Source organism: Pygocentrus nattereri, chromosome 3 (genome assembly GCF_015220715.1).
Source record: "Pygocentrus nattereri isolate fPygNat1 chromosome 3, fPygNat1.pri, whole genome shotgun sequence".
Taxonomy (NCBI): Eukaryota; Metazoa; Chordata; class Actinopteri; order Characiformes; family Serrasalmidae; genus Pygocentrus; species Pygocentrus nattereri.
The window spans coordinates 5816314-5841585 of record NC_051213.1 but is presented as its reverse complement, the minus strand read 5'-3'; the positions used below and the strand labels follow the sequence as shown (position 1 = coordinate 5841585).

Sequence of the window (25272 nt, the reverse complement as noted above, 5' to 3'; positions counted from 1 at the left end):
CCTAATGTAGTAACACTATCAAGTAATGCAGCGGTTTCCAGTCTCGCCACTGGCGACCACGAATTATGCATGTTCTTGTTAGCACACCTGATTCAACTCATTAGCTCCTCTTGTACTGAGATGGGTGAGAATCAGGAGGCCAGAAGGACACCTTCAACTCTTATGTTCCTCAGACTGTTCCCAAACAGTGTTTTCAGTGTAGGAGGTCGCATTATCTTGCTGATAGACCGTGGTTGGTTAGTGTAGTGGTTAACACCTCTGCCTTCTACAGTGTAGACTGGGGTTCAATCCCCGACCAGGGTAAGCACCATACACTATACCAATAAGGGTCCTTGGGCAAGACTCTTAACACCACCTTGGCCTACTTGTCAAACTACCTGTGTAAAATGATCAAATTGTAAGTCGCTCTGGATAAGAGCGTCAGCCAAATGCCATAAATGTAAATGTAAATGATAGACGCCAGTGCCATCAGGAAATACCATCACCATGAAGAGCGCCTGGTCCACAGCAATGGTTAGGTAGATAGCACATGTCATATTAACATCTACATGAATGCTGGTCCAAGCTTCCCTGCAGAACATTCTCCACCAGCTTGTATTCTTTCCACAGTGCATCCTAGTGCCATCACTTTCCTGCCTAAATGACACACATATACCTGCCCATTCACTTGTTATAAAAGGAAGTGAGACTTTTTGAACCAGGTAACCTTCATTCATCACTCCAGGTCCAGTTCTGACACTCGCATGCCCATTGTAGGCACTTTGGACAGTGGACAGGAGTCAGCATGGGCCTGTGGCTACAGTGCCCCATACATAGCAAGGTGTGATGCATGTGTTGTGACACATTCCTCCAATAACCAGTAGTAAAATGAGTTTGGTAAAAGTTCCCTTTCTGTTGGTTTGAGCCAGCTGGGATAGTCCACATTGCCCTTGTACATCAGTAAACGTCTATCACCTTGTGCTGCCTCATGATGTGTCCCTCCTCGGTCCACTGTCAGTAGGTACTCACTGCTGCTGACCGACAACACCCCATAAGCCTGGCAGTTTCGGAGATGCTCTGACCCAGTCACCTGGCTTTAATGGCCCTTGTCAGAGTTGCTCAGGTGTTCATGCCCATCCATTTCACAGCCAACATGTCGACTGTGAGAATGGGCAGTTCACGCTGTCTAATATATCCCAGACATTGCCATGTGCTGTTGTTACAAGAAATCAATGTTATCCACTTCATCTGTGAGTGATCATAATGTTTTGGCTCATCTGTGTAGATTTCTTTTCCAGATGGGAAGTAATGGAAGTCAGATAGCCTTGCACGGTCTGTATACATAGAGCCTCGCACGCTTGCCTCAAATTATATCAAGTTGTGAAGTAATCTTAAGCAGTTGTTTTTGAAATAGCTTGATATACTACTGTTTGTAAAATGACAAAAGTATAAACACAATTCAGGCTTCAAAATTCATGCAACTACTGTTTTTAACTATGCGGCATCTATTTTTATAGGTAGAACAGAGTATAACAGGGCTAATAGGTGCCGTCAGGAAAGTGATGCCACAGCCATCTGCGTTTTAGAGTTTAAAAATGCATAATTGTCCTCTTTCTCTCTCTCTGGGAAAGTGGATAGGATGGTCTTTGCCAGTGGTGGACTAAAGTACAGTAACAAAGTAAATGTAATTAGTTTCTGTACTTTAGTATTTTTGGTGTATCTGTACTGAAGTTTCTCCATTCTGGACTTTTTCCTTTCACTCCACTACATTTCAGAGTCTAATATCCGACTTTTTCCTCCTACATTTTGAGAAATCTGTCGTTCCTTTTGGTTTCTGTGTGTATAAAAACTTAACAGGTCAAAACGAAAGAAGCGCAAAGCCAGAGCACCAATCAGGGCCCAGCGGTCACTTTGTTTAGAGCTGGTTTTGACCTGTTGGTCAGACCGACCCAGTGCAGCACGCGGTTCAACGTCAGCGCAGCAGCGTAAAACTTTGGGAGAGTCTGTTCAACATAAATGATGAACTAACCTAACTTTGTGTAAATAGAGCTCAATATAGAAATATGTCCACATATGCAGTCGAGACTTGACGCGGCTTTTTTCTGAATTTCTACAAACACCATTTCATTTTATAGTAAATGAGTTTGGGCTGGTTTATGTTTATGAACAGACGCCTACAGATCAACATAGTAAAGGAGCTCATCTGTGATCCTGAGTTTAAAGCCAGTTTTTATTCAACTTAAACTTGGAACTAAGTTGTAAATAAATCTGAAACTGAAACTTTGCTTGTGTGTAAAAAGTGATTTCAGAGCCACTCGGTTCTCCCTGATGGAAACTGTTTACCTTCAGTGTTTTGTGCTTCTGATCATTTTAATAGACGTCAGCGTCACTAATTAATGACCTTCTATTAAAAGACTGGTTTACCAAGAGAGACGCTGGAGGACTTTCACCTGAAATGAGTTCATGAAGCCAGTCTGGTTATAAAAATGATAACAGGACATCAGAGCCAGAATTCCTCTTTTAGTACTTTTACTTTATACTTAAGTACATTTGAAGGTAAATACTTTAGTACTTTTACTTAAATGGAGGTCTAAAGGGAGGAACTTATCTTTAACTCAAGCACATGGTTTGTGTACTTTGTCCACCACTGGTCTTCACTCTCCACCCATTACTCACTGCAGTGTTAGCCTATGCTGGCCTTTACCTTCCCAGGCCTAACTATCGGATGGGAATTGTCCCATGACTAAATGTAACCAAAGCAGCAAACTTTGGACAGCTGGCATGTCTTGGCTGATCGGCTACATTTTGAGATAATTGCGTACTTTGTATTATTTGCCAAAATGTTCCTTTAATGGATAATTTGATGAATACGTGGGGAACGTGATCAGAAAAGGCCTGTGGGGGAGTTTATGAAGGGTAATAAAAGATTGAACACAAAGAGAGCTGTAGCGGGTTTTGGCAGTGAGCATGTGTGCTGTCTTTACAAGTAACGATGACAGTAATATGAACTCGCTTGAGAGATGTTGTTATTTCTAGGCACTGAGAAACTGCGGGACCATATTCGACCAATAGTGATTCTGAATCACTTCCCCCTTCCTCCATTGATGCTGCTGCCAAGCCAATCAGAGGCTGCTTACAAGTCCTGAACGCTAAAGGAAAACATTCGTTTGGAGGGTTTGACGCCTCCTTTTTCTGGGAAGAGCAGAGACTGGAGCTGAATCATATGAATGCCTCCAGAGAGAATGCTGTGGACTTTCTACAAGATAAAATGATGAACTACATCTAAGTATGTTTACTAAATACTTTCTGAAAGAACTTTAGACCTTCTCGAACTTTATCTTTACTGTCTCTCTGGAGATGTCACCGCATTATTACAGAGGAATCTCCAAAACATGGCTTGACTTTTGACTTTTGGCTTTGACTTCTGGACTTTTGGAAGGGAAATTGCAGTTGTTACAGTTGCAACCATTTATATAAAAGAATAAACACTTTAATAATTTAGAACAAAAGAGAAATTTGCTATATGTACACGATATTTAAGTTCTTATGAATACAGTAAAGTGGCGGTGACTGTGATAATAAATATTAAACATCTGGTATAAAGCAGTTCAAATTATTGTACCTCTGAGTTTTTGCACACAATTATTATTATTACCCATATGAACAGTTTGGTATTGAGTTTTGCACATTTGAACCACACTTTGTGAATCACACTCTGAGGGAGGAGTTATAGAGTTTGATGGCCACAGGTAAGAATGACCTCCTGTGGTGCTCTGTGGTCATTTCGGTAGAATGAGTCTTGCACTGAATGAGCTCCTGTGTCTCATCACCGTGTCGTAGAGTGGGTGGGAGCCATTGTCCATAATGGCCTGCAGCTTAGACAGCGTCCTCCTCTCCGACACGGCCGTCAGCGAGTCCAGCTCCACACCCACATCATCACCGGCCTTGTGGATCAGTTTGCTGAGTCTGTTGGCATCTGCTGCCCTCAGCCTGCTTCCCCAGCATGCAACAGCATAGAGGATAGCACTCGCCACCACAGACTCATAGATCCTGAGCATAGTCCGGCAGATGTTGAAGGACCTCAGGCACCTCAGAAAATAGAGACGATTTTGGCCCTTCTGTTGCAGAATTATATCAGTAGGTCATAATAAAATAATCCTCCTTTACAGTAAAATGAAGCTCTGCTGATTGTTCAACACAGTTTAACAGTAAATGGTCTTAAACCCTGAAGACTGGCGCACAGGCTGCTGGACACCATAGCAACACAGACAACAGTCTCGCCCAGCTAGTAGTTAATGACATGGAAAAGAGAGAGATTTAAGATGAACATCGATCATTTGGAGACGAATGGACTCATTAGTGTTTATAATCACTCCAACTGGTTTCCTGATGCATTTAATCTGCCACGAAACTGACAAACACTAAAACGTCACAAAGCTGAAGTTGCTTCTTGTTTGCCAGCTTCCCTCTTCAGATTTTCCCACTCCACCTTAAATGGTGCTGCAGTTACATTCTGGCTCCTCAGACATCATTTAAGATGGAACGAGAAAATTCAGACAGGAAGCTGGCGAATGAGAAGATGACTTCAGCTTCATGAAAAATCAAACGCTGAGAGACGTTTTACAAGAAATTGCTGCTAAACTTGCCATTAATTAACGTATGAATTCTGAAATCAGCTGTGGTCAGATACAGATACAGTCTTTGGGATTTATAAGTTGCAAGCAAATGGCATGAACAATTCTTAAAGAATAGATGTTAGATATGTGTGTGTGTGTGTGTGTGTTTTATGCTTTATATAAATCTTATAATAAAAAGAGAACAGACAATATTTTATATTTATCACTGAAATAGTCATATTTTATTACAGGCAGTTTGCATTAATGTAAGAAATTATATATATTTAAAATATAAGTAATATGTGGACAAAAGTGGTAATTAGAAACGGTAGGACTTTTGTGATAAATGCAGAACATAGTGGCTGATAGTGGACCTATAAGGTAGCTGTTTCTAATAAAGTGGCCAGTGAGTGGAAGCACAAGGTGGGTGTTTCTAATAAAGTGGCCAGTGAGTGGAAGCACAAGGTGGGTGTTTCTAATAAAGTGGCCAGTGAGTGGAAGCACAAGGTGGGTGTTTCTAATAAAGTGGCCAGTGAGTGGAAGCACAAGGTGGGTGTTTCTAATAAAATGGCCAGTCAGTGGAACTCCAGGATAGGTGTTTCTAATAAAGTGGCCAAGCACAAGTTTCTCTCACATTGAATGTATTCCTGCTGTAGTCCAGTAGAGGGCGATATTTATCCTTAATATTATGCTTTGCTATTTTTTTTGTACTGACTTGCAATAGTTGTCGGCCCTTTTAATCTGATCTTGGGTCTTACTGACATGTGAGCGTCACATTTACCAGCCCATCACTTTGATTAAACCCCCTCGTTTTGCTTTCTTTTGGTTTGTGTTTTTCATGCTGTGTGTATCTCAGAATTGACTTTGAGAAACAGGCATTTTTATGTGTTACATCACCAGAGACAATAGAATAGAATAGAGTAGAATAGAATAGACAGTAGAATCACATTTGAGAGAGACATTTATAATTGAGCAGAGCAAATAGCCTTGAGTGTCTTATTTATTATCTTACTTATCGTTATTCTACCCCCTCAGTGTACATTCTGTTTCTATTCCTTGCTCCTAGCTTAGTGAAATGGTGAAGTGAGTGGAGAATTTGTGTTGAAAGTGCAGATTCTGGACTGAAAGGTGAAGTCCTGCTTTGTGGAATCTATGAAAAACCATGTTTTTGTCATTTTTGCCATAAAAAAAACGGAAAGTAGTAAGAAGTGCAGGCCTGAACCTGTTGATTCAGAATGTAAATAAAGTGCAGATCTGATTAATATCTGATTAATAAATAACTAAATCATTAACAATGTAAATGTAATGTTGAATACAGAAAACGGCTTATCTGGATTGAGACAGAGGCATAGCCTATATTTTTCTTGTATATATTGAATTGTGTGTGTGTGTGTGTGTGTGTATGTAATATATATATAGGTAGGAAGAAAACCTCGTATCTCCATTTTTCACGTTTTTCTGTTTTTGGCATTATTTGAAAATTCCTGTTGTCTTTTACATTGTGTGTTAATTTCATGATGAACTGACCAAAAGAAACGACCTAAAATGACACAGTGTATTTCACATAAACAAGATATCAAATCATAACGGCGTTTTCACGGAGTATCAATACCTACAACACTCGCTTTTTGTCATTTGATCATATTTAAAGTGAAGATACTGGAAAACACATTTATTTCAAAAGGTATCAAACAGTAAAGTTTGCATACATTTACCAGACATATTTAATAAATACATTTACATACATTTATTTTTGCATGCTACATTTCTATGTGTAATATTTCCCCATAAACTTGAGAATAAATGTATTTTAAATTTCATATTTGGCTAATATAGCAATACATACGTTGCAATGTTTGGAGTGTATTTCAGCACAGATTGCAATGCATTCTAAATGGATTTCAGGTATATAAAATACATATTCATATTTTTTTCCATATGGGACCGTTCAGTTAATGTCAGAGCGTAGACACGTTTAGACGATAGTGATTCAGGGAGTGAAGGTGCAGTTCTGCTGCTCTGCTGCCTCAAGTGTAGATGATAAAAACTAATATCTGAACATCTGAGAGGTGTTACAACAACCGGAAGCCGGAACTGAACCTGTTCTGTGGTGTTCATAGTGCTTGGCCATTGCTCACCTGCTATCGAGTTTTTTCTGGCTCTGGTTTTTCCCCTCTTTTCTATCAGCTCCGCCTCAGACAGCCGCCACGTCACAGATTAGTGACCCTCTAAAATATAAATAGGTGGATTTTTTAGAATATTAATCGTTCAGACAATTGAAATTTAATAATAATTTTGAAATTCCGTCGTTATTTTTGATTACAGGTATCAATTATAAATACTGTGGTTACCTTATTACCGGTTTATTGACCAACCCTAGGCCTGGGGAGTGCACGATCAGTTTTGAGCTCTTTTATTTAGACAAGGGAGAGAGAAATCTGGGTTCTTCCATGGTCCTGGCCCTTTAACAGGTCCTGTGATTCTGTGTAAGGGAAGGCTTTGATAAGAGTTTAGTGCTGGTTAGATTTATCTGTAGTGCAGCCAGTGCAGAGCAGAGCAGTCCAGCCAAAGCCTTGTTGTTATGCAACTCCTCAGCCTAAGCCACAGGCACAATTCTTCTCTCTCTCCCTCTCCCCGTCTATCCCTCCCTCCCACTTACCCCGCTGCCCTCTGGGCCGTCCACTAAGTCAGTTTAAAATAGCAACAGGTTGTGAGAGTGGCGAGTGAGGGAGAGAGAGAGAGAGAGAGAGAAACCGTGGAGGAGAAGAGTTTTCTCCCACGACTTGGTCAGAATGCTCAGTGTCATGTGCTTCCTGCGAGCTTTCTTCACGGTAAGACTCGTCCACTCTTTCTCTTCCTCCTGCCCTTCGTTCTCCAGCGTCTGTGGAGCCGAGCCGCCGCCTTCTCTTTGATGCTAGTCCTGCTCGCGTGGTCTGGACGAGGAGATCATGAGCATTTGCGCTGTGTGATGTGTTTGTATGTTTTAGTGAACTCTTAGTTGATTCTTCTGAGAGAGCAGGGATCATCATGATGATGATGATGTTGATGATGGTCATGTTGTTGTAACTACAGTTGACCAGCTACAGTTCAGTAACTGCACGGACTGCAATACAAACAGGCTGTCATAGAAATATATAGGAAAAGTTGTGGACCTCCTTTTGGCTCCTAGCCTTTAAAGTGGTTGAAAAACTGCCCATTTAAAGGTTCTTTGTAGAACCAAAAGTGTTTTATTTTTCTGTGGTATTTTTCCAGAAAGCCCTGTTTGGCATCTTTATTTTTAAGAGTGTAGAATAGAGCTACCCAGTGTGGTCAGAGTTGGCCCATGAAGGCATTTGATTTGGCTCACCAGAAAGTTACCTTAACCCCAGCTCCTCTCACCCAGTCAGAGGACAAGCATAAGGTGCATTCAGGTTGCTCTTGTAGATCATGTATCAGTCCCTTTAAAGTGGCAGTGGATTTAAGTTATTAGTTCATTTGACTTGTCACTGAATGAATTTAGAGTGGCAGTCAGTATATCAGTATAAGGTAGCAGAACATTTGAAGTAACAATTCACTGGATACTGGACTTCCTGACGAGCAGACCTCAGGTGGTGAAAGCTGGGAACAGCTTCTCTTCCACACTGACTCTGAGCACAGGGGCTCCCCAGGGATGTGTGCTCAGCCCCCTCCTGGTACACCCTGTATACACATGACTGTGTAGCCAAACACATCATCTTCAAGCCTGATGATGACACCACCATCCTAGGCCTCATCACTGATGGAGATGAAAACGCCTACAGAGACGAGGTCAGCGCTCTGACAGAGTGGTGCCCTGACAGCAATTCAGGTCCCTCCACACCAACACTACTGTGAGATCTGCCCATCAGCATCTCTTCTTCCAGCGTAGGCTCAGGAAGTTTGATCTGCCTCCTCAGATCCTCACCAACGTCTACAGATGCACCATAGAGAGCTTCCTCATGGACTGCATCACTGTTTGGTACAGCAGTTGCACTGCCTACTACCGCAAGGCCCTTAGAGGAGTGGCGAGGACGGCAGAAGCCATCATAGGCAACAAACTGCCAGCCTTACAGGATGCCTACCAGTTCCGCTGCCTCCGGAAGATCAAAAAGATCCGGTCAGACAGAAGCCGCCCAGCACACAGCCTGTTCACCATCCTGCCATCAGGCAGGAGATTCCGCAGCATCCAAGCTGGAACAGCCCGGCTAATGAACATTCCTGCTATGGACAATAACACCTTAACACTAAGCCACTTTAAAGAGCTATAACACTGGGTCACTTAAGTCACTTTATAATGTATATTTCTCTATATTTTGTGTATATTTAATATATTTCAATTTGATTTTTATATTTTACTTTTACATATTTACTTTCTGTAGACTGATTACCTGAGCCTCACCTCACCTTGGGTTTGTGTGCTCAGTGTTTGGGTTTGTTGGTGTTTGGTGGAGAGCGTTGGGTTTGTGTGCTCAGTGTTTGGATTTGTTGGTGTTTAGTAGAGAGCCTTGGGTGTGTGTGCTCAGTATTTGGGTTTGTTGGTGTTTGGTGGAGGGCGTTGGGTTTGTTGGTGTTTGGTGGAGAATGTTGGGTTTGTGCGCTCAGTATTTGGGTTTGTTGGTGTTTGGTGGAGAATGTTGGGTTTGTGCGCTCAGTATTTGGGTTTGTTGGTGTTTGGTGGAGGGCGTTGGGTTTGTTGGTGTTTGGTGGAGGGCGTTGGGTTTGTGTGCTCAGTGTTTGGGTTTGTTGGTGTTTGGTGGAGAGCGTTGGGTTTGTGTGCTCAGTGTTTGGATTTGTTGGTGTTTAGTAGAGAGCGTTGGGTGTGTGTGCTCAGTGTTTGGGTTTATTGGTGTTTAGTAGAGAGCCTTGGGTGTGTGTGCTCAGTATTTGGGTTTGTTGGTGTTTGGTGGAGGGCGTTGGGTTTGTTGGTGTTTGGTGGAGAATGTTGGGTTTGTGCGCTCAGTATTTGGGTTTGTTGGTGTTTGGTGGAGGGCGTTGGGTTTGTTGGTGTTTGGTGGAGAATGTTGGGTTTGTGCGCTCAGTATTTGGGTTTGTTGGTGTTTGGTGGAGGGCGTTGGGTTTGTTGGTGTTTGGTGGAGAATGTTGGGTTTGTGTGCTCAGTATTTGGGTTTGTTGGTGTTTGGTGGAGGGCGTTGGGTTTGTTGGTGTTTGGTGGAGAATGTTGGGTTTGTGTGCTCAGTATTTGGGTTTGTTGGTGTTTGGTGGAGGGCGTTGGGTTTGTTGGTGTTTGGTGGAGAATGTTGGGTTTGTGCGCTCAGTGTTTGGGTTTGCTGGTGTTTGGTGGAGAATGTTGGGTTTATGTGCTCAGTGTTTAGGCCGGAAGTACAGCAGGTGACAGGAGGGACTTAACAGCTTTACTGGGAGCTGCAGATTTACACAGACAGATCTGTGTGTGTGTGTGTGTGTGTGTGTGTGTGTGTGTGTGTGTGTGTGAAAGAGATTAGACCACCTGCTCAGATACACATATATACACACACACAAACAGACTGGTACCACACTCTTTACCTCCAACCCCTCTTCCCTCAGCCTGATGGCCTCTGTCACCTGACCACGGATCTCAGTCATTAGATTAACTATTGTTGATTTACCAATAAAACACTGCCGGTTTAAATACATAATTAATCCATAAAGGTGCACAATTCATTTGTTTACCCTTGACTGTTTTTTGTTAGACTACCAGGGAATGTATATGCAGTATGCAAGATTAAGTCCATATTTCCCTTGGTAATTTATTAAAGAGGTTTTTATTAGGTCTTCTGATTAATTTTCATTCAATTCCATGGCCTTTTCCACTCACTGAGTCTGAGTGGAGTCACTGACCCAGGTCCCCGTCTCTGACACATATTCACTGTTTGTGTGTGTGTGTGTGTGTGTGTGTGTGTGTGTGGAGGGCAGTTCAATCCCAGACTCACACTGACCAAATCCTGCAGAAGTTGCCATGGAGTCCATTCACACTGGCTTTCAGCTGATACAGATAAGCTTTCTTCTCTCTGCAGGGTCTCTCACTGCTTTTGTTAGACAGTATTAGAGGAAGTGTGCTGAGCTTAGAGCTTTTGTGTGTCTAAAGACGCCTCGTCTAGTGCAGAAGAAGGCTAATTAAAAGTGTGCAGAGTGAGACTGGGCAGTGTGAACTTACCGATTCAGTTTCTATCCTCTGGCCTTTGACCTGACCTGAACACCTGCAGTGGAGGCTCTACACCGATTATTAAATAGAGAACTCGACTAAGGGGGTCAAGTGCTCAAAGCCTTTTCTGTAGCCTAATTGTATTTGTACCGTAATAGTTTGGCCAGCATTTATATCCCATCCCCTACCCCTACCATCTTATACTATATTTCCAAAAGTTTTCACTCACCCATCCAAATCATTGAACTCAGGTGTTTCAATCACTTCCATGGCCACAGGTGTATAAAGCCGAGCCCCTAGGCCTGCAGACTGCTTCTACAGACATTAGTGAAAGAATGGGTCGCTCTCAGGAGCTCAGTGAATTCCAGCGTGGTACCGTGATCGGACGCCACCTGTGCAGCAAGTCCAGTCGTGAAATTTCCTCACTACTAAATATTCCACAGTCCACTGTCAGTGGGATTATAACAAAGTGGAAGAGATTGGGAACGACAGCAACTCAGCCACGAAGTGGTCGGCCACGTAAAATGACAGAGCGGTCAGCGGATGCTGAGGGGCATAGTGCGCAGAGGTCACCGACTTTCTGCAGAGTCAATCACTACAGACCTCCAAACTTCATGTGGCCTTCAGATCAGCTCAAGAACAGCGTAGAGAGCTTCATGGAATGGGTTTCCATGGCTGAGCAGCTGCATCCAAGCCTTACATCACCAAGCGCAATGCAAAGCGTGGAATGCAGTGGTGTAAAGCGCCACCACTGGACTCTAGAGCAGTGGAGACGTGTTCTCTGGAGTGACCAATGACACTTCTCCATCTGGAAATCTAATGGATGAGTCTGGGTTTGGCGGTTGCCAGGAGACGGTACTTGTCTGACTGTGTTGTGCCGAGTGTAAAGTTTGGTGGAGGGGGGATCATGGTGTGGGGTTGTTTTTCAGGAGTTGGGCTCGGCCCCTTAGTTCCACTGAAAGGAACTCTTAACGCTTCAGCACCAAGAGATTTTGGACAATTTCATGCTCCCAACTTTGTGGGAACAGTTTGGGGACGGCCCCTTCCTGCTCCAACATGACTGCACACCAGTGCACAAAGCAGGTCCATAAAGACATGGATGAGCAACCTCACAAATGTGCTTCTGGAAGTCAAACAGTCAAAAATTCCCATAAACACACTCCTAACCCTTATGGAAAGACTTCCCAGAAGAGTTGAAGTTGTTATAGCTGCAAAGGGTGGGCCGAGATCATATTAAACCCTATGGATTAAGAATGGGATGTCACTCAAATTCATATGCGTGTGAAGACAGACGAGCAAATACTTTTGATAATATAGTGTATGTATTAATGTTCAGTTCCTTCTGTCAAATTATAGTTCCTTAACAAGCAGCTTGCTGCTATGTCAGCGTAACTAGCTCTGCCAATTCCCAAACTGTCATCATGACTGAGCAGCTTTTGTGTTTTATTGGGTCAGTTTTACGGCTCAGTCTGATTTGGTCCGACTCTGAAGATCAGACACGTCTGGCGAATGGTGTTGGGTTCATTTCTGGCTGATTCCAGGTTGTTCAGCTGTTCTTCTGTATCACCTGCCGACTGAAAAGCTGCTCAGTGGTGACAACAGTTTGGGAATTTAGTGTTGTCTCATCTCCAGAGTCGGACCAAATCGGCTGTCGGTCAAATGTGGTCTTAACAGTGTCTGTTTTCTGTTTGTGGCAAAGAAAGAAGTAAAAACATGTTAAATTGCTTGAGCGTCTTCAAAGCTCTCAAAGTCATTGCTTAGCTCAGCAGAGTGATACAGTGTTCATGAAAAGCCTGTGATGTTATGACACAATAACAGCCCATCAACCAATCAGCTTGCGTGGCCGGAACTAACTGGGAATCGTGATGCATCTAAGAATCAGGTGGAAACGTGTCCTGTTCGGGAGTAAAAGTCAAGAGTGAACATTGTTCTGCCTCAGGTCTCAAAAATCTAGATATCGATTTTCAAAGAGAAACCATGTACAGTTGTTTTACTCTGTCCTAAAGTCTGTACATTGGGCAGTGTCTGTTGAAAACACTAAGTTTACTCTACAGCCCATTCAACCAAAGGAAAGTCTCTATGGTAATGATGATCAGTATGCTGTGTGAAAGCAACCATTAAAATCCATGGTAATAAAAGTGGTGATGTAAGGTAAAGTAAAGCTTCTGAGAGGAAAAGAGTCGAGCTTTCAGCTGCCATATTGTTTTCAGTGCAACAAATGCACTAGAATGGACTATATCTATTTTGCTCTATTCTATTTTGTGTTTTTTTTTTGTTGTTTTTTTTTTGTATCTATTTTGCTTATATTTATCTATTTTAATAACAGCTCTTGGGTGTAAACTGGACCATGAGATCTTAATTTCGTTCCACCTCATGTACCATGTGATGCGAATGACAATAAAATCTCCTTGAATCCTTGAATCCTATTTTCAGGTTGATTGAAAAGGCCAATATTAAGGTATATTTCAATGTGAAACTGCCATTTTTGGATTAAAAATACAAATAAACCCTAGAGTTCCCCAGTAAAACCTAACATGTAGATTTTATCACTACAGGTGAAAATCTACCAAATCACTGCCAGTAATCCAAACCAAAATGACGTGGAGTACTGCCTAGAGTAAACGTTACCATGACAGCGAACATCACCTGAGTCCAGTCAGAGTGAGATGAGCAGCAGTGAGCAGTGCTTTTGTTTTGAATTTGTTTTAAATACGTCGGACTCAGGAAAACGTGCTTCACGTGTCCTTATTAAAGAAGGCCGAGACGAAGACGTTGCGTTCTGAGACACATAAGCTGGACGTCCGTCCCACCGCCGTCTTTTAAAGATCAGAGCGTAAACTTCGTCTGCTGTGTTGAGCGGTATAAACCCTCACTATGACGCGATGCACATGCAGAATGGACTTAAACTTTCTAATAGGGAATGTAATCAGATACAGGCGTTTACACGGACATTATTCTTCAATTTAATGGATTATTTACAGGATTACTCACCTCATAGCCTCAATCAGACAAGACTATATTGCTTGAGGTGTTTACATGCACATATTCTATTCTGATTGAGCTATTAGTCAGATTATTAAAGGATTATTAGGCTGCATGTAAAATGTAGATCTTTTTTGGAATTTAAACCATTTGTGTCTGTGTTTGCACGCTGTGAAATTAGACCTTTGCATTTAACCGATCCATGCAGTGAAACACCCACATACATACACACTAGGGGGCAGTGAGCACACTTGCCTGGAGCGGTGGGCCCTATCCACGGCTATCCGGGGAGTGATTGGGGGTTAAGTGCCTTGCTCAAGGGCAATTCAGCCATGGACTGTCAGCCGACGGGATCGAACCAGCAACCATCCGGTCACAGGGCTGGTTCCCTAACCTTCAGCCCACGACTGCCCCAATGTAGCAGTGAATACCATCTTTTTTGGTGGTGTCCTTGCCACGATTCTGGTTGTTTGTGACCTTTCAGCAATAGGGTGAAATTCCAGGCCTTTTTCCTGTGCAGACATGTGCCACTGTTTACTTCTGAAGAAGTTCTTTACATGCTAGGACTTCCATATATGTCCCAGAGTCATTCCACCTGTGATAAACTGCTGCTTTTATGAGCTCTAGGCTTACTGTTACGCGCTTGGAGGCCCTCGCTGCAATAAGGCTTCAGCCCTTGAGACTTGAATAAATGATTGTGATGTGGTATCAGAGCAGGGTTTGTAGGTCATTCACGTGGTCTCTCTCACACAGCAGGACACTTGGGGAAGCACTTACAGAGCGTGATCGCTGTGAGCCCATTATAGAGCCATCTGTGTCACTGGTGGTTAACTTATGATTCTTTACATGCTTTTGATTTATTTCCTTAACAGTTATAATTATTTTCATGTTATTTAAAATATCTTTGGTCTATTATAGTCTTCTGTCTATTATAGTCAGATGCAGCATGACCTGTGTACAGTGTATGTTACTAGTGCATAGCTCTCATTTTAGTAGGTCGATACTGTAGCATCAGCCTTTGCAACACTCATATCAACAAAGGTGAACTTCTACCCAATGAATGAATAGTATGTGTGCTGTGAGCATCCTGAGATGTGATTTAGGTGTTTGGGTGAATCAAGGCATTCAAATGATCCATCAAACGTGAATAGTTTTGATTAAAAATAATTCACATCAGTCTTTAACTGCGTCACGTAGAGCAGGGGTGTCAAACCCAACAAATAAAAGGGCTGAATTAAAAAATCTCATCAAATCTGTGGGCCAGAGGGGAAAAAAACCTGAACTGGCCATTGTTTATTCACAACATGCAAATTCTTCCATCCATCCATCCATCCTCAACCGCTTATCCAAGTCCGGGTCGTGGGAGCAACAGCCTAAGCAAAGAGGCCCAGGCCTCCCTCTCACCCGCCACCTCCTCCAGCTCTTCCGGAGGGATACTGAGGCGTTCCTAAGACAGTCAAGAGATATAATCCCTCCAACATGTCCTGGGTCTTCCCCAGGGTCTCCTCCCCGTTGGACATGTCTAGAACACCTCCCTAGGGAGGCGTCCAGAGGCCATCCTTACCAGATGCCCGAACCACCTCAACTGGCTTCTCTCAACGTGGAGGAGCAGCGGCTCTACACTGAGCCTCTCCCGAATCGCTGAGCTTCTCACCCTATCTCTAAGGGAGAGCCTGGTGACCCTGTGGAGAAAGCTCATTTCAGCCGCTTGTATCCGTGATCTCGTTCTTTTGGTCACTACCCAAAGCTCGAGACCATAGGTGAGAGTCGGAACATAGATTGACAGGTAAATTGACAGCTTCGCCTTCTGGCTCAGCTCTCTCTTCACCATGATGGACCAGTTTAGGGTCCACATTACTGCAGACGTGGCACTAATCCACCTGTCAACCTCTCGCTCCATCCTTCCTTCACTCGTGAACAAAATCCCAAGATATTTAAATATTAAACTCTTGGGGCAAGAATTCACTCCCGAATGGAATAAAGTCCAACCCCTCTCTCGAGAGTCTGTTCCAGAGCCTCTGCCATGTGTTGAGGTGAGCCCAACTACATCTAGTTGGTATCTCTCAGCCTCACACTAGCTTGGGCTCTTTCGGAACACCGGATCGAGGATCGGAACACCAAGGCCCCCGCCTTCGGCCGGCAACCGATCCACATTGCACCGGACCCCCATAAGCGCCTCTCCCATGGGGTCCATAGGAGATGCAAATTCTTCAAACAGTAAAATACAGACACTTGTAGTAGACCTTGAATTGGCCAGAATTGTGTAACTGCTGTCCCATAGACTCTTGTTGGGGTAGAAGAGTGGGGGCACACATTATGTTGCAGTGCATGCTGGGGACTGTAGTCCAGCACATTGTGAAACAGGCTAGTATTAATAGAAAATGAAAATACTTTTATGGGCCAAATAGGATTGTGTGGTGGGCCTGATCTGGTCCACAGGCCTTGTGTTTGGCACATGGGACATAGAGGGCTCATTAACGTATTCTCAGATGTGTAGCCAAAATGGAAAATTATATTTTGTCCTTATCACGTAACTCTAACCAGAATACTGAACTACAGCCTTAGGGCCCTCACTAAATGGGCCTTTTCCGTTGTTAGTCATAAATAGCTCCATTTAGAGAGAGTTTATCTGGGTATGTATAAGGTATATGTATCCCACACTGAAGAACTTTATGGAATAACATGAATTTTTCACCATCCAGTTGCTATTCCATAAATTGAACTGTTTTCTTTGGAATTAATAAATTAGACACTTTGTTTAAATTTATGGATTAAATATTTAATGTAGACTGGATCTGTTGAACAGGCAAAACACGTCTCATATCTTATGCTTGAACATGAAGACAACATGGATTGACCTTGTACCTTTTATATGAGTGACCGTATTTTTAGCACACTTTTTCATGTTTTTACTAATGGGTCATTTATCGGTCATTCATTTGAAATCACTTGGTTGTACAGACCTTAAATTTTACTGTAAAGTTAATGAAACACAGTAAGTACAAACTATTAGTGTTTATGTCTATTAAAGTGCTATTTACAAGCACTTAGGGTTGTAAATATGACACTTTTCCTATGTTAAGGACCCAGTTAGAACAGAAATGCCTTCTGTGGTGAATTCAGAGCATTTAGACAGAGAGAAACCATGTTTGTCTTTATCTCTGCCAAATTTTCATGTGACTGGGAGTCATATATTATATGGCCAAAAGTATGTGGACACCTGACCATCGCACCTGTTTGAGCTTGTTGGCATCCCATTTCAAAATCATGAGTATTAATACGCTGTTGCCCCCGTTGGATGAGAGGGCCTGACTTGCGCTCAGTGTCCCAGTTGATCCCAAATGTGCTCAGTGGGGTTGAGCTCAGAGCTCTCTGCAGGCCACTGGAATTCCTCCACACCAAACTGACCAAACCATGGCTTTATGGAGCTGCTTTGTGCACAGGGGCTGTCATGCTAGAACAGGAAATGGTCTCCCCAGACTGCTGATACAAACTTGGAAGCACATAATTGTGTAAACGTCTTTGTGTGCTGTATCATTAACATCACCCTTCACTGTAAGTAAGGGGCACAAACACTGAAAAACAACCCCATAGCATTCTCCCTCCTCCACCAAACTTTACCTTTGGCACTGTGCATTCCGGTAGGTAACGTTCTCCTGGCATCCACCAAACCCGGATTCATCTATCAGACTGGAAGATAGAGAAGTGTGATTCATCACATCAGGGAACATGTTTCCGCTGCTCCAGTGAGTCCAGTAGAGGTGTGCGTTTCACCACTCCACCCGATGCTTGGCATTGGCCTGTGGCCCTGCTCTGTGAGTTTGTGTGGTCTGCTGCTTCGTGGCTGAGCTGTTTTTGCCCGTTTCACATTGATAGTGCCCACAGTTGACTGGGGCAGATCTAGCAGGGCAGAAATTTCCCACATAGAGGTGGTAGAAAGTGACAGCGGCATCCTCAGACAGTGTCACATTTAAAGTCACTAAGCTCTTCTGTATGATTAATTCTTCTATCAGTGTTGGTCAATGGAGATTGTTTGGTGTATGATTTCATACATCTATTAGCAGTAGGTGTGGCAAACAGACAAACTCAGTAATTAGGAGAGGTGTCCTTAGCTTGTACACATTGTGTATGTAATATATCTAATATATTCTTATTTTTTATATATATATGGGGCGGCACGGTGGTGTGGTGGGTAGCGCTGTCGCCTCACAGCGAGGAGGGCCTGGGTTCGATTCCCCAGCCGGGTGACTCTCTGTGGTCCTCTCTGTGAGGAGTTTGCATGTTCTCCCCGTGTCTGCGTGGGTTTCCTCCGGGTTCTCCGGTTTCTTCCCACAGTCCAAAAGACATGCAGTCAGGCCAATTGGACATTCTAAATTGCCCCTGGGTGTGAGAGGCTGTCTGTGTCTGTCTGTCTGCCCTGCGATGGACTGGCGACCCATCCAGGGTGTATCCTGCCTTTCGCCCAAAGACTGCTGGGATAGGCTCCGGCACCCCCCCGCGACCCTGACGGAGAAGCGGCTTAGAAAATGGATGGATATATATATATATATATATATATATATTTTTTTTTTTTTTTTTTTTTTTAAACTTATTTATTTATTTCCTCTCATTTTATTTTTAATAGTTTTGTATCATTACTTTTTAATTTGTATTATTGTATTATTACCTTACTAATCTCTTATCTTCTTTTGATCATTTCATTTTATCATTTAAACCTCGTTTTATTTTTATCTATTTTTATCTTTTATTAACTGTTATTTTAAATTTTCTTTTAATTTAAAATGATTAAATGTAGTTATTGTTTTCTTTGTCATGTCAATCCCTGTCTGTGCTCGGCTACATTGAAAATGAGGGTTGCCCTCAATGTACTTCCGAGTCAAAATATAAATTATACATTATTAAAACAAAATATATATATATATATATATATATATATATATATATATATATATATATATATATATATTTCTTACTTGTTTAAGTATTTTTGTCTGGAGAAATGGCCTAATTCCGTTGGCAGAACTAGGCTCCAGAAAACCAATCCCAGATGGTTCAGGGAGTAAAATCAAGAGTGGCTGAGTGTGGAGTGTTTTTTTTTCTTTTGTGGTTGACCTTTTATATTAGCTCAGAAAGTGGATAAGTATTTATGCTATGAGTAACTTTCTGCACTGCAGGCTGGATCTTGGCTGGATAACGATCTCTACTGGGAGCCACAAGCAATTACTTCTACTTTTCTCACATAACTGACGACTGCTGGGAATTTTCTTGTGTCCGTGAGCTATTTTCCATCTCTGTTCCACTGTGTTTATATTTTTATTTTCCTGGTAACTGATCGGCCTGATCCTTGTAAGGACAAATTTGAGGGTGTTTCTTTGGTCCTGTGTTTCTGGGGTCAGGCTTGTTTGCATGTTGGGGTTGCGTGTGGTCATGTTAGGCTGGCTGGGAACCGCTGAAAGACACTGCCTCGGGATTAACTCCGATCACCCTGTGGCTAAACTAGAACAGTGTTAAGTATCATTTTACGTCTTTACGAAAATGAGCTCGTAATGTCTGCAAGACATGAATTGCCCATATAAAAACATTCCCGCGTTCCTTGGTAGAAATTCCTGTCTGTGGCTTTAAACTCATTTTCCCCATTGTAGTTCAAGTATACAAGCTTCTCAACTATGTGCAAAATATTTTTCTCGAAAAACGGCAATAATATGATATGATCAAGTCAATAAACTCGCTTTCAAACCATTGATTTCACCAGATCAACAGATGAGAATATAAAGCAGAAGATGGTTTATTGGACCGTTGAAAACCATCTACTTATGAATTTTCAAAGGTTTAACATAAAAAACTGAAATAGGTAGTATATAATCTTGGATAGATAGATGAATGATAGATGTCTTCTTTCTTCTTCTTCTTTCGGCTGCTCCCTTTAGGGGTCGCCACAGCGGATCATCTGCCTCCATCTTGCCCTATCCACTGCCTCCTCTACTTTTACACCAACCATCTCCATGTCCACCTTCACTACATCCATAAACCTTCTCTGAGGTCTACCTCTTCTCCTTCTACCCGGCAGCTCCATCTCCAACATTCTTTGCCCAATATATCCACTATTCCTCCTCAACACATGTCCAAACCATCTCAACCTGGCCTCTCTGGCTTTATCTCCAAACTGCTCTACCTTCACTGTCCCTCTGATCTGCTCATTTCTAATCTTGTCCAGCCTCGTCACTCCCAACGAAAATCTCAGCATCTTCATCTCCGCCACCTCCAGCTCAGCCTCCTGTCTTTTAGACAGAGCCACAGTCTCCAAACCGTACATCATAGCAGGACGCACTACTGTCTTCTAAACCTTCCCTTTCACTCTTGCTGCTATCCTTCTGTCACACATCAGCCCTGACACCCGTCTCCACCCACTCCATCCTGCCTGCACCCTCTTCTTCACCTCTTTTCTACACTGTCCGTTGCTCTGGATGGTTGACCCAAGATATTTGAAGTCATCCACCTTTACGACCTCTACTCCTTGCATCTTCACCTTTCCACCTGCCTCCCTCTCATTCACACACATGTATTCCGTCTTGTCTCTACTGACCTTCATTCCTCTCCTCTCCAGTGCAAACCTCCACCTCTCCAGATTCTCTTCCACCTGCTCTCTACTCTCACCACAGATTACAATGTCATCTGCAAACATCATGGTCCATAGAGCCTCCTGCCTGACCTCATCTGTCAACCTGTCCATCACCATTGCAAACAAGAAGGGGCTCAAAGCTGATCCCTGGTGTAACCCCACCTTCACCTTGAAACCATAGATGAATGATAGATGTGTAGATATAGAAAACATATTGGTAGCCATGAACATGGATACACTTTCAAGTTTCAGGTTTCTGCTACTGCTGGGTTAGTGTTGGGCAAGACCTTATTTCCCATTATGAGCCATCACGACTACTCAGATCCCAGAGTGGTGGCTTATTAATAGTTCCCAGAATTCATAAGGCTGCAGCTGGAGGAAGAGCTTTTTCTTATAAAGCCCCCAAACTCTGGAATGATCTTCCAGAAACTGTTCGGGACTCGGGGCTGAAAACTCACTTGTTCAGTTTAGCTTCTGGTAGGTAATGTTCCCCCTTAGATAAAGGCAGCAGATCCAGGGTTCCATGGACACAGGGAATTATAGAAAACTGACGCTGGTGCTGTCGTCCAGCTGCTCGCACGCGGTCACTCAGGTTTGTGGACGGTGGAGCGGAGGGATGCCAGACTGTCTCAGAGTGCTGCTGTGTCTGTGTGTCCTTCTGGTTCTCTCCTGTTAGTTAGGCTGTCATAGTCAGATCTGCCGGAGTCGTTAGCCACACTCTGGAAATGTCCACATTCCCTGTTTTACGGACAAACAGACAGAATAAAACTAATTCCATTTACCTGCTCCTGCTGCCCACTTCAGACCAGCTGCCCATGCCCCAGCTGCCACCACCTGCCTTAGACTAGCTGCCCACCCTACACTGTTGTTCTCATAGACTCCCAGCTATTCCTAATACCAATATTACTGCTATTAATATTAGTAGTATAATAACTCTGTAGGTAGTTTGACCAGAGGAGGATGGGTCCCCCGTGGTGAGCCTGGTTCCTCCCACGGTTTCATCCTCAGTTCTGAGGGAATTTTTCCTTGCCACTGTTGCCCCTGGCTTGCTCACCGGGGGGGTTTTACACTTTTTTACATTCTTATGCTTATGCTTATAGATAACAGTGTGTCATACACTGCCCAAAATCACATATGGATTACATTTAAGGAAAAGAAACATGGTTTGTCTAAACCCATATCAAATTTATTTAGATTTAGTTTTATTTAACTTGTTTTAGGGCTGTCATATGGAATCAGAAATCAAATTCAAACTTTCTCCTTGTTTGTAATGTTCGAATATATTCAAATTTGGACATTGTTGTAAAAAAGTATAATACTTTATTTTGCACTAAAAGTAAGTAATAAGTGAGAAAATGAATTGCAGAAATGCAGAACTCTAAGTCAATGTTATGTCTCCTGCATCCACCAGGGGGTGCTCAGCATAACTTATTAAGATTGCCTAAAAGCACACCGTGTTCAAATAGCCAATCAAATCAGACATGGTAAGTTCCTTGAAATAAAAACGATGATTTAATAGCTCGTTAGTGGTCTCCGCTGCTAGTAGACTTTCCTCTTCTTCTGCGAACTGCAGTTCACCCAGTAACTTGATTTTTCTCCCATTGCTGACGTTGTCACAGGCTCAAAAGCTACCGCTTGCTCCCTCAGTCCCTTACCAACCATTGTAACTAAAGCTTGTCTGCCTGCTCTGTTTCCTCATCTCACAGTGCTTTTAATGGATCACTGCCTCTTGGCCAGGTTCCCACTGCCTGTAAGCTAGCTGCAGTCACTCCAGTTCTAAAAAAAAAACAGGTCTTGATCCATCTAAGTAACTTCTGATTTCAAACCTCCCATTTCTGTCAAAAAGCCTTGAACGAGTTGTAGCTGCAGGCTCACATAGAAAGCGATAATCTTTTTGAACCTTTCCTTATTTCTCTTTTTGGCTTTACTTCAACTTCAATTTTCACTTAAGGGGTTCCTCAGGGTTCAGTCCTTGGACCTCTGCTCATCATCACTTACGTGCTCCCCCATGGAATGGAAAGATCTTTAAACTAGAGTTTCACTGCTACATGAATGACACCCAGATTTGTCTCAGGACCAAATCCATCCAAAATCCACTCCTCAGACAGTTATAGTCTTGTTTATCTGATATTAAACTCTGGATGAAATATTACTTTCTCATTTTAAATAGTGAGAAGACTGGACGCCTCCCCACCGGCCTCCAGATCAAATGTCAATAAAACTGGATCCATATCTCCTTCTTTTGATGATATAGCAGTCTCTCCTTCACCTCAGGTCAGAAATCTGGGTGTCATTCTGCTATATAACTGTACCACTGACCAAGACAGACTGGTTAAACTGCCAGAATGGGATCTTGGCTATAGCACAGGGGTCAGTATAGGGCATGTTAGCCCCTTTAGATTGTGCTGTGTGGGGCTGCTTATATAACCAGCCAACCCTCTGACTATCAATGGAACACTACAGCCCCCCAGGGGTTCCCAGCACATAACACTTATCCAATAACACTCATCCTACCTGTTCTCGTAGTACTGCTATTATATGGCCTCTGTTCTTCATGGTTTACAGTGACTTGGGGATCTGTGCCTGTTCTCTTTACAAAAGCACCTGAAACCGAAACTCTGGGACCAATATTAATGTGTGTTGTGAAGCATTACAGTCTTAAACAGGGTGAAACATATAATGCATGTTCATTTTAATTATGATTTTGGCATGAAAGCTCATCCAGTATGACTCTATGAGAAACAGAGCCTCAACACTGGCAGATGCATGTCCATCTCGGTCATCTTCAGACAGAGCAACAGCTGTATGCAGACGTTTGAGTGCCAAATGAGATGTTTTGTTGATTTTCTGGGTGAAAAGAGGTTAATATGTTAACAAATCTTTTATAATGAATGAACCTCTGAACATGTTAATACACAGTTAATGTTTAGATGCTGAATTGGACACATCGGGATTCCCATTTTGGGAATAAACTCAACGTATAAATAAAAACTGTGCTTTAAAATTTTTAGAAAAACATTGTTTTGTGTGTTCTCTGTAGAGGATGTGTTAACTTACTGACACTTAGAAAATCAGCAAAATGTACTTGGACCAGGGGGCTTTTTATTAGAAACAAACATTCCAGGCAACGATGTTAATACTTAGTAAGCAGAGATATAAATTCTGAGATTTTCTGCAGCCCCCTTATTGCCCCACTGTGGCCCCTAGTTTGAGACTTGCTGCTGTAGAGAAGATCTGTATCTATTTTTTAAATCAACAAAATGATTAATTAGATTGGAAGTGCCCCAAACTTTTGCTTACAACTGTAGATACACAGTCATGCATATATGAGAAGCTAATGTTAACCAACTTCTTCGAATTTTCTGTTTCACCAGAAATGGAGCAGCTGTTACATGTTACTGCTGCTAATTTTAAGGTGGAATGAAAATATTTAGTGAGAAGCTGGCTAATAGGACAGCCTTGTGGAGAAATCACAAGTCTCAGCAGCTACAGCTCCCAATTTGTAGCAGCCAATAAGTGCCGATGCGGAACACATAAAACAAATAACTTGCTCTGTATGGATGTTAATCGCTCGTCCACCCCTGATCGCTCGTGGAGTCCACCTCTGATCGCTCATGGAGTCCACCTCTGATCGCTCGTGGAGTCCACCTCTGATCGCTCGTGGAGTCCACCTCTGATCGCTTGTGGAGTCCACCTCTGATCGCTCGTGGAGTCCACCTCTGATCGCTCGTGGAGTCCACCTCTGATCGCTTGTAGAGTCCACCTCTGATCGCTTGTGGAGTCCACCTCTGATCGCTCGTGGAGTCCACCTCTGATCGCTCGTGGAGTCCACCTCTGATCGCTTGTGGAGTCCACCTCTGATCGCTCGTGGAGTCCACCTCTGATCGCTTGTAGAGTCCACCTCTGATCGCTCGTGGAGTCCACCTCTGATCGCTCGTGGAGTCCACCTCTGATCGCTCGTAATGTCCATCTCTAATCACTTGTAGAGTCCACCTCTATTCTGTTGTACAAGCCACCGTTAATCATTTGTAGAGTCCACCTCTATTTGGTTATGGAGGCCACCATACTTCAGTTATGGAGTCCACTTCCATTCAGTTATGGAGCCCACTTCCATTCTGTTGGTTGAGTCCATCTCTGTTCTGTTGGTTATGGAGTCCACCTCTATTTGGTTATGGAGTCCACTTCCATTCAGTTATGGAGGCCACTTCAGTTCTTTTGGTTGAGGCTACCTCTGTTCTGTTGGTTATGGAGGCCACCTCTGTTCTGTTGGTTATGGAGGCCACCTCTAATCGGTTCTAGAGTATGCTACTATGCTGCAGTAGAGTCGACCTATTTGTATGTTGATTCTACAGTTTGTTGGGAGAGAATGAGGATCTCTTGACCAAGCGCTGTAGTCCTTAGAGACAACAGTGGAAATTACCAATAAGAATTTTATGAATTATATAACAAACATAAATACATTTATAGTAGCAGTTATTTTCTTTTCATGTATCAAAAACGTATCATGATGCAATAACAATATCCTATCATGAACATTGAATATTGTTACACCTCTAATATGTATACTGCACATATTACACACACATGTATACAACTACTATTTGTACTATATGCTGCACACACACGTGAGAAAAGCCAACATATGTACTATCTGTACAGGCTTTGTGCTGAAGATACTGTTTAAACCAATTAAAACTCTTTCAGTTCAGATATCATTCATGACCCGTCTTCCTCTGCTGTAAGTGTATTTACTGAGAAGGCCTCATAGGGACAGAATGAATGTGGTTCTAATGGATTGGCAGAGTGCCAGGCCACTGGAGAATAAAAGGCAGGCCTTGTTTCTGCATGCAGATATTTCAGTGTTGAGTCTTTGGCCAGATGAACTTACAGTATGTGAATGTGGTGGTGTGTATGTGCTGGCCTTTGTGATGGGTCAT

At 42.8% G+C, this 25272-nt stretch overlaps 1 protein-coding gene across 5 annotated transcripts in view; it reads left to right on the top strand.

The window, feature by feature from the left end:
- The window catches only part of LOC108432112 (rho guanine nucleotide exchange factor 4-like), a 223807-nt gene that overhangs the window by 48051 nt on the left and 150484 nt on the right, over positions 1-25272 (top strand). Inside the window, exon 1 of one of the 5 annotated variants that reach the window (XM_017705732.2) lies at positions 7301-7426. The exons of the other annotated variants lie outside the window; for them this stretch is intronic. Within the exon in view, the coding sequence (XP_017561221.1) occupies positions 7388-7426 (39 nt within the window). The 5' untranslated portion in view covers positions 7301-7387. Of the gene's footprint in view, positions 1-7300; positions 7427-25272 lie in introns of those variants that run through there. 5 annotated transcript variants of the gene reach the window in all.